The sequence below is a fragment of the Sipha flava genome, unplaced genomic scaffold (genome assembly GCF_003268045.1).
Source record: "Sipha flava isolate LNK unplaced genomic scaffold, YSA_version1 472_pilon_pilon, whole genome shotgun sequence".
NCBI lineage: Eukaryota > Metazoa > Arthropoda > Insecta > Hemiptera > Aphididae > Sipha > Sipha flava.
Window position 1 is genome coordinate 535,768 of NW_020273258.1, and position 10,985 is coordinate 546,752.

At 35.1% G+C, this 10,985-nt stretch overlaps 1 protein-coding gene across 1 annotated transcript; it reads left to right on the forward strand.

The window, feature by feature from the left end:
* The first annotated feature begins 5,650 nt into the window (after positions 1-5,650).
* Positions 5,651-10,915, forward strand: LOC112689831. The gene has a single exon (XM_025563697.1). The coding sequence runs from the start codon at positions 5,651-5,653 to the stop codon at positions 10,913-10,915; it is 5,265 nt and encodes a 1,754-aa protein (XP_025419482.1).
* The last annotated feature ends 70 nt before the right edge of the window (positions 10,916-10,985 follow it).

Below are 10,985 nucleotides of genomic sequence, written 5' to 3' on the forward strand. Positions count from 1 at the left end.
ATAATCCTCTTTTAACGACAGGACGAAAAACAACACAATGTTTGCATAAGCCGCCTTTTAAACAGTGTTGGGACTTATCTAGATAAATTATCTAGATAGATTTTTTGTCATCTTTTATCTTATCTAGATAAATAACGCTAAGTTATCTAATTACTTATCTAAGATAACATTTGTACTTATCTAGATAATTATCTGTATTCTTACCAAGATTAGAGTTATTTTTATTCTTGTACAGAGACGAATCCAACAAATCAGAGATCATCAAAATCGGTCCAGCCGTTCTTGAATTATAAATTCTGTAAATAACCTGACTTTCTTTTATACAATTAGATTTTGTATTCATAATCATAATTCGTGTATTATTAATAATTAATTATTATTTCTTGGTATGACATTTTGTTTGTATTTTCATGTCGGGAAAATATTTTTGGTATTTTTCAACTTAATTTCTTATTTTTCCACGGAAGTTCCAAATATAGTAGGTATTTGATTTTAGTATATACATGTAACTCATACGCTGAATAGTTATTACTTCACTCTTGGAATCCGTAAAGTCGTAACTACTTATAGAATAATGAAAAATCATCAAATTAATATTATATGGAAAACAATATTGTTAACTTAAAATAAATTTTTATGTATTCTGTATTCATCCTGATACGTACAGAGCAATTTTCATTTTTTTTTTTTTTTTTTTTATGTAACATTATAGTGATTAACTATCATATTATATTGTACATTATATATAAACACTGCTTAGTGGTACACTACATTACTACAATAAATATTAAAACCTAGGTACCTATTGATAATAATGATAATAATAATTGAGTCTTCATAGATATTATTAGATATGAAATATTGACCAAAAAATAAAAATGTTTGAAAATATATTTTTTTTTTATCTAGATAAAAATGAAATTATCTTTTATCTTTATTTAGATATTTTAATTTTTTTATTTATTATCTTTATCTAGATGAATTTTGACATATTATCTTTCATTTTTATCTAGATAAATTTTGCATTATCTATTCCTAAAACTGCTTTTAAACATCGATATTGTTTAAGCCATTCTATTTTAAAATTCCTTTTATATACAATACTGTCATTCTTAAAGTCATAATTATCAGAAGGAACATATGGTTTTGTAAGTAATTTATATTTTAGTTCATCTGATAAATTTTATTTATTAATATAAAATCCTAAATCTGGATATGATTCACAACCATTTGGCGTATAATTAATAGTTAATGTAGGTATCGTATTTATTGATGTAGAACATTCCTTGTTTAAATTTAATTGAGCAGAAACACTTGTATTTTTCGATGTGTGTGGCTCAAGTACAGCAGATGCATTATCTTCATCAGATTTTTTTTTAATTAAAAACGATCGAATATCCATAGTAAGAACTGAAATTTAAAAAAATAATATTGAATAATTACTAATGACACTCAGCAGTCAGCACTGCTGATAATGTCACACAGAAAGTTGACGACTAAAATGCAGTCAATGTTGTCTGATAAAATATTTGTAGTACCTATATTGTGATCTTTATGGATTTACCACAAATTATCTGCGATAAATAATTTTACTTATAGGTACCTATATGGACTATAGACTACGACCTATCTATGATGTTAACATGATTTATACGATAACAATGAGTATATTTTTATACTTATTTCATATCTTAAAAGTGATTTTAACAAATAATTTGCCTCGGTAATAAGGTAATATTATGGTAATATTTATTGAGCTACAAGTTCATAATATTTTTTTCCAGGGGGGGGGGCAAGTGCCCTGTTTTTCCCCCCAATGGGCGACACAGACTGTGTATATAATTTATGTACTGTATTTATTTAATATATTTTTAAAAATAAATTCTACTTGTATAACAACAGTTCTTTTTTTGCAGAAATATATTAACTAATAAATGCATTTTTATTACTATTTATCTTAATCAATTTTGTAAACAACTTTATTTATTTGTCATTTGTTTGTTTCAAATTGTTATATCCTTAAATATTATAAAAACAATATTTTTTTAAATTATCATATTGACGCCTCAGTTCAAGACTGCAATAACTTGAATTATGTAACTACTGGTTCTAGAATGAAATAAACGACCTCTAGAGGTGAATAATGCAAATAAAAGTTATTGTGTTATAGAATCAAAATCATTGTAATTTTGCAAATAATATCACGTAGATAACTCAATTCTGAATATTTTTGAGATATTGCTATCATGAACTCAGTTCGTCGATATCTCAATTATAGTTTTTTTTTGAGTTATTGCAGTCTTGAACTGAGGCGACGAAATAATCATGTAATATATTAAAAGTTTATTATTTAATATTTAAAAATTAGGTTAAAAATTGCAATAAGTATCAACTCAAATAAGATAAATCGTAAATCGTAAAGTACAATCAATTCCTTATAAAAGTATTATTTTTTAAAAAATTGTTTTTCAATTTTAACTTAGTTTTTAATATCTTGAATAAATACATATATATACATTACTTATAAAATTTTGTAGTAAAGTACTGGTTATGACAAATAAAAGTTTTTAATCCAGAATAAATGCTGGGTAGTAAAACATAAAATAAACAAGTTCGGAAACCCCACGCGTAACAAATTCCTGACATAGAAACGTATTTTAAACAATAAACTATAGTTTATTATAACATTATTATTCTGTATACAATTTAAAAATAATTTATGAACATATATATTATGTTAGGGTGTAGAAACCTAAATAAATTAAATATATATAAATATCTATATAGTTTTTATGTAGAAATAAATAAATAAATGCATGACCTTAAATGCATGGGTGAAATTAAATATCTTTATAATTTGTAAATAAAATTATTTTGATTTTGATTTTTTCAAATATTAGCTTATACGAATCTGAATTAAATACTTGTATTCTGGTATAATTTAAAACTGACTAGTACATATTACCTAAATAAAAATTATTTTATCTCATAATATTAAAATTTGAAACTGTTTACTGGTTAAACTAAAGAATAGACGGACAACAACGAAGGTATAAAGTGTTCGAAATGCATGTTTAAAAACCTGCAATTAGGGGAAGAATAGCAATGAATATTTTAGCATTTTATTAAATAAATTTAATAATATAAAATTTAATATGTGTAAAAAAATGATACGGTAAAATTATTGTATTTTAAGTGTAATTAGATGACTACAAAATAAAAATAAAAAAGTATTTATTAAAATTAAATTTTTTTTTAAATAAAGCCATGTACTAATATGTTTACAAATAAATGCATTGTTTTATTTAAAAATTCTTTATCTTTTATTTTCAAAAATGTTAAGATAATAACAGAAATCTTATTCAAAGAATACGTATCTATATAAATCCTTTCCAATATTACATTACATACACTCAAGGAGCCAGGTGCATCAGCTTATATACATTATTATTCGACTTGCATACCAAGTATAAAAACAAGAAAAGAAAACCCCTTAAAATAAATTCTTCGGCAACACAACATACAATGGCTTGTCCGAAATGAATTAGGTGGGAAAAAAAGTATCAAGAATCGTGAAAAAAAAATTGATTATGAAAGTGACTTAGAAATGACATTTTTAGGCGAAATATTTGATAACAACTATTAACACAATCAAGTTATAACCAATTTCCGAGAGACGATGAATATTTTTTATTTAACACATAATAATATTACATTTTAAATGGTTGCAGCCACACTATTTCTTGTCACTGCACTGTTGTAGTGAATTATGTATAAATGGTGTAATTTCATTAATTCGTCATTTTATCATCAATTTCATAATTTTTCAATTATTTTACACAATTTTATCAATTTCATAATTTTTCATAAATTCAACATTTTTTCACAATTTCATCAATATCACAATTTTTCATTCATTCGACATTTATTCATCAATTTCACAATTTCACAACATTTCATAATTTCATCATTTTTTCACAATTTCAATTATTTTATTTTTTTTAACAAATAATTGCAGATGAATTGAATATGAATTAGAAGAGGGGGGTTCTATTACGATATGAATTTTTTTTTTTAAGAGGAAGAGGGGGGTATTCTATAATGATTTGAAAATATTGAAAACATTTTCAAATTGTTATAGAAGACCCCCCTCTTCCTATTCAAAAAAAAATTTTCAAATCGTTATAGAAGACCCCCCTCTTCCTATTCAAAAAAAATTTCAAATCGTTATAGAAGACCCCCCTCTTCCTATTCATGATACACATTTTCAAATCGTTATAGAAGAACTCCCCTCTTCCTAATCAAAAAAAATTTTCAAATCCTTATAGTAGACCACCCTCTTCTAATTCATATTCAATTCATCTACAATTAATTGTTGAAAAAAAGTAAAATAATTGAAATTGTGAAAAAATGTTGACTTTATGAAAAGTTGTTGTTTACGCCGATGGATGTAGCCGGCAACCGGTACAGAGTCGAGCGATATCAATTGTGCACAACGCTGCGACTCGTTTCCTTATCTGTTTCTTCCTTCCTAATCTTCCGTCTGTGTGAATTTTAATTAGTATGTGTTCGTTGATTATTGTCTTATTTATTAATTTTGTATTATCTTTGTTGGTGAATTATGCAGATTAGTGGGTTATTCTATTTATTACATAACGGCCAACGCCCTTTATTATATTACGTATTTTATATTTATTACTTTTTTCTTTTTTCTGTCTGTCGTTCGCTGTTCGCCACTAAGGCAACACATTGTTTTTTTTTTGTCGATATTTTTGTCGTTCATTTAGGACACAAAACATATATAGTTTTTTATTATTTCGTTCGTCGTTAGCCATTGAGGCAACATTGTAATTTCTTTACTTTTCTTTCTTGTCGATATTGCCATTGTGGCATAATTATTATTATTTTTTTTATTAATAAATAAATCAAAACATTACCATAAACAGATCTGCGTTGCGTGAGTTATTTAAATATTATTAGTACGTGTCTCCTTTTGTTTTGTCACCTCTTCGTCGTGTCTCCATTGTGTGAGACCAGTCAATATTTTGGTCATCGTCGAAGCACTTTGGTAGTGTCCGCCTTCACCTCTGCGTAAGTCCGCCAGCCACTGGGTGGTGTGTGAGGCCACCACGGCCTTCGAGAGTTACCAGTTACCAGTGCAGTTACCAAAGTCGTCACGTATTTTAAGTTGTGATTTGAGTGTTTAGTTAGTAAGGTCTTTTTTCGATTTTGTGTGAACTCTGTGGTCATTGCACCATACTGATCCGACCACAGAGACTCCCCCCCTTATATCTAAACTCAATATCCCCATTCCCGTGTTAAGTTTAAGTCACTGTCTCCCATCCTCGTCGTCGTCGTTGTGCACATTAAGTTGCCTATTCTATATCCGTCAGGCAACGGCACGTTAGGTTGCCTATACGGTGAACCTCGAATGTATGCGATTCATATCGAACATATTTTGGTCCCTCGAACCGGATGGTATAAACAAACCGTGACATTATTGTATTTATATGAAATAGATTAAATCTGATTGAAAAGTCGTCTCTACTTCGATAGTTTCTTTTTGTGATTTTGTTAACATTCGAATTTCGTACTATTGAAACATAGTATTGGATATTTATTAAATTACACGTACCTTGTTGTTGACATCATGCTTGCTCCTTCGTCAATAACTTATTCAGATGCTAAAGCACGGATTGTCCGGGCAATCGCAAAAATCACATCATTCGCTGCTGCAGCTGGTGAATATAAATCTGATCGATCAAATGCGGGCAAACGTGCCAAAGTCTCGAAAATGTTGTTGGAATTAAATGATATTCGTAAAATTGCCGAAAATGACTTTCAAGTTATGGAAACCTCAGTCAGCAACAAACTAGCACCTCCTGAAATCGTCGATAATAAGGAGAGTCTTAAACTTTGTTCGGAATTCGATAACCTATACTACGAATTGTCTGCGTTTGCTGATGTTTATCAGTTTTCGTTATCTCCTGGTATGGATACGTCAACGGCTCAAATAAATTCAACTCACGTTTCGAGCCAAAATAATTTATCAAATTACCAACTACCCAAACGAAAATTTCCGACATTTTCTGGAGTTGTAATTGAATGGCAAGGGTTCGAAGATCTCTTCAAGTCGATTTTGTCACACGCACCAGATCTTCCGGACGTTGAACGTTTCGAATATCTAAAAACCTCTCTGGAAGGTGAAGCGCTTTCGTTGGTGTCCCATCTTCCTTTAACATCTGCTAATTATAATAAGGCCTGGGATATACTGCGTGCTCGTTATGGAAACAAGCGTGATTTGGCTCGAATTCACCTTGACGCCCTTTTAGCACCTCATACTGTCAAGTGTAATGATGCATCTTCCATTAAAACTCTTCTCACGGCCATTCTTGAACACACTGCTGCCTTAGACAATTTAGATTTCATTACCCGACAATGGAGTCCGATACTTGTCCATATATTTGAACATCATTTGGATTATGACCTTCGTGCTCGGTGGGAAATTACTGTAGGAGATCGACATCAACCATCCACGAGTGATTTTATCGATTTCTTAAGAAGTCATGTTCGTTCTGCAGAAGCTCGTGCAGGTCATTACTCTTCGAATTTACACTCGTATTCGGCCCACCAAACACCTCCTAAAAAATCGTTCCCTCAAAAATCTCGTCCAACTTATGGACCAAAAGTAATGACCACCAATATGACGTCATCTACTGAGTCTAGTTACCAATCCACAACGATCAGTACTTGTCAGCTCTGCAATAAGACACATTCGATCCGTAAATGTCAGTTATTTCTTAGTAAAACGCCAACTGACCGGTTTCAGATTATAAAAACGCATCGGCTGTGTATAAACTGTCTTAACTCCGGACATTCTGCCGCATCTTGTACTTCAAAATACAAATGTACAACCTGTAACCGATCTCATCACAGTTTGTTGCATTTTAATGTTAAAACAATCCCACCATCATCAACCACGGTTCTAACGACCAGTGAAACTGAAGCTGGTCCTAGTGTGAAATCGATGGTGGTACGAGGACAGCCTCATAATATTGTATTGTTGTCTACTGTCCTACTTGATGCGATAGCTGCTGATGGCACTCGTCATACTATTAGAGCCCTTTTTGATAGTGGTGCTCAAGCGAGTTTTATTACTGAACAAGCTGCATGTATTTTGATGCTCAAGCGCCATCCCTCAACGGTTTCAATCACTACGTTTGCCAGTAGTTCTTCGTCACCGGTCCGTGGTCAAACATCCATTACTGTGCTGCCACGTGGACAGCAATCACCATCGTTTTGCGTGGATGCTTTTGTCGTCCCACGAATCACAGGGCCTACTCCTCAAACTCCTATCATCCCAGGATACTGGAGCCATATTACAAATCTTCCACTCGCTGATCCATTGTACCATCGTCCTCAATCAGTTGATCTTTTGTTGGGTGCCGATATCTTACCATTGCTGTTTCTAGATGGTAAAGCTGCAGGCCAACCTGGAGAGCCCATCGCCCTCGAAACCGTGTTCGGTTGGATTCTGATGGGACCTGTGAACACTCGTCCTCAACAAATAGTCAACGCCATGTTCTTATCTATTACTGAAACTCTCGATTTGTCCATAAGGCGTTTTTGGGAACTTGAAGAGTTGCCTGTTGTTCGTCATCTTAGTCCAGATGACAAAGCTGCAGAAGATATTTACACATCAACCACAACTCGGCTTAGTTCTGGACGTTTTATGGTTGCTCTCCCATTTAGAAAACCATTTCCCATGTTAGGTGACTCAAAATCGCATGCGCTGCAACAGTTCAAAGGTCTCGAGTTTCGATTAAATCGCAATCCAGATTTGCGCAAGCAATATAATGACTTCATGCAAGATTATTTATCATCTGGTCATATGGAACGTATACCATTGCACGAAATAGACAATCCTTTGCATTACTATATCCCACACCATTGCATCCTAAAGCCTGATAGCATGACAACAAAACTACGTGTAGTCTTCAATGCTTCAGCTCGTACGTCAACTGGTGCGTCTTTGAATGAAAGTATGTACACAGGTCCGAAACTTCAACCCGATATTCAAGTGGTTCTTCTACGTTCACGACTATGGAAATACGTTTTTATGGCCGATATAAAACAAATGTATCGCCAGATTGTCATTCAACCATCGGATCGGGATTATTTAAGAATTCTATGGCGATTTTCAACAACTTCTCCTATTGAAGACTATAGGTTGGGTACAGTCACGTATGGTACTTCAGCAGCTTCCTTTCAAGCTCTGCGTACAATTCGTCACCTAGCTACAGTCGATGGCGATTCATGGCCGTTAGCTGCAAACATTTTGCTCAATGACACATTCGTCGACGACATTTTAACTGGTGCCAACTCGGAAGCAGAAGCATTGAAATGTCAAGACCAGTTGATAAAATTGTGTTCCCTTGCTCAGTTTCAACTCCGCAAGTGGGCTAGCAACAGTCCACAAATCCTAAAAATGGTTCCACATGAAGATTGTGCAATGCCAGTCTCCATTTTATTTAACAATGATATGAGTTCTGAATTGAAAGTGCTTGGGCTCAAATGGGACCCATCCTTCGATACCTTTTCGTTTAAAACGTACCCATCATCAAGTCAAGTGACTAAACGTTCAGTTCTATCCGACATTGCTCGTGTGTTTGACCCGTTAGGACTTCTGTCCCCACTGACATTCTTCACTAAACATGTTATGCAACAGTTGTGGACTTCCGGTGTCACGTGGGACGATCCACTACCTACTGATATTGCCAAGTTATGGGTCCGATATCAGTCTGAACTTCATTTGATCGAAAACATTAAGATTCCTCGTCGTATCACCCACGATCAAGCTAAATCCATACAGTTTCACGCCTTTTCTGATAGCTCAGAAAAAGGATATGCTGCTGCAGTCTACTTGCGCGTGGAAACCGATACTTCAGTGCACTGTCAGCTCATCACCGGGAAGTCAAAGGTTGCGCCTTTAAAGCGTTCTACAATTCCTAGACTTGAACTATGTGGCGCCGTCCTTGCTTCAAAACTACTTCGGTTGGTAGTAGATACATACAGTGATCGTATACGCGTTGATGAACTACATGCTTGGACAGACTCTACCACAGCTCTCGTATGGATACGCTCATCTCCTCATCGCTGGGCGACTTTCATAGCAAACAGAACCAGTCTTATCCAAGAATTGACTTCACCGTCAATTTGGCGACACGTCCCCACCAAGGAGAATCCGGTTGACTGTGCTTCCCGTGGCCTATTACCGTCTGAACTCCTCAACCACCCACTGTGGTGGACAGGCCCAAACTTTTTGCTTAACTCAACAGACAAATGGCCTCAACTACCTGTGAGTGAAATTGACGATTTCAATGGGCCCTCTTTGAGTGAATCTCGAGCTCCTGATGTACTTCTTGTTACTCTAAACAACTCCATAATAGACTTGTTAAACCGTATGTCATCGTTGCAAAAAATACTTCGCGTGATTGCCTATTGCCTTCGTTTTTCAAAGACACGGTCTTCAGCTCCTGCTACCAGGGTCATAGAGGCTGAAGAAACGACACATGCACTTCGTGTTCTGATTTACTTTGTTCAACAACAAACATTTGCTACCGACGTTGTAAATTTATTAAATGGTCGTAATTGTTCCAAAGCTCTCCAACGCTTAGACGTTTTCTTCGATCAGTCTGGACTCATCAGAGTGGGCGGTCGGCTGCGCCACGCTGATATACCATACGTTCATCGGCACCCAGTCTTGTTGCCATCACGCCATCGTCTTACCAATCTAATAATTGATTATAATCATATTGTTTTAAAGCATCCAGGTGCATTGACACTCCAATCACATTTGCAGCGGGAATATTGGATTTTGTCTGCTAGACAGGCCATTCGATCCCGGTTACGGTTATGCATTTCCTGTTTTCGCACTCGACCTCAACATGTTCAACCCAAGATGGCTGCTCTTCCGAAATATCGAGTTCAACAAATAAAACCTTTCGCTGTTACCGGTGTGGACTATGCTGGGCCGATAACGATCAAGAGGTCCCGTGGTCGATCATCTGCCGATACTTCCACTTACATCTGTCTATTTGTCTGCACTGCTACGAAAGCCTTACACATTGAACTTAGTTCTAATCTTTCGACAGAGACTTTCTTACTGGCATTCACTCGTTTTGTTGCCCGTCGTGGCCCAGTTAAGGAAATCCACAGTGATTGTGGGACCAATTTTGTCGGAGCCGCGAATCTCCTTACTCCGTTACACGACTTTGTCGCTTCTGACAGTTATCAAAACAGAATCCGCAGCCACCTATCCAAAGATCAAATTGCTTGGTTTTTTAACCCCCCTTCCTCACCTCACTTTGGAGGATTATGGGAATCTGGAGTCAAGTCGACAAAATCATTGATTTTTAGATCCATTGGAACACACCGACTCACGAGTGAAGAGTTGATCACGCTACTTACTAAAATCGAAGCCACTCTTAACTCACGGCCATTGTGCGCCCTAAGCAATGATCCCATGGATTTGGAAGCGTTGACCCCCAGCCATTTTCTGACTCTTGAGCCTACAACTTCTTTGCCCGACCCATGCTTGGACAATGTGTCATTTTCAAAGATGCAGCGTTGGCGCTTAGTTACAGATCTTCATAGATTTTTCTGGACCCGCTGGAAAAACGAATACTTATCCTGTCTTCAACTGAGGACCAAGTGGTCAAAGGATGGAAAAGAGTTGAGTATAGGTGACCTCGTCTTAATTAAGGAGCCAACACATCCGTTATATTGGAAATTCGGTCGTATCATTGCCTTACATCCTGGCTCCGACGGGGTGTCGCGCGTCGCTACTGTTCACACTACAACCGGAAATCTTAAACGTCCAGCTGTGAAATTGTGTCCATTGCCATCTTCTTGAAGTGCCTTCAAAGTGGGCGGTGATGTTTACGCCGATGGATGTAGCCGGCAACCGGTACAGAGTCGAGCGA

Coding starts and splice junctions, on each gene's coding strand:
- LOC112689831 (XM_025563697.1), top strand. CDS start 5,651: ATGCTTGCTCCTTCGTCAATAACTTATTCAGATGCTAAAGCACGGATT.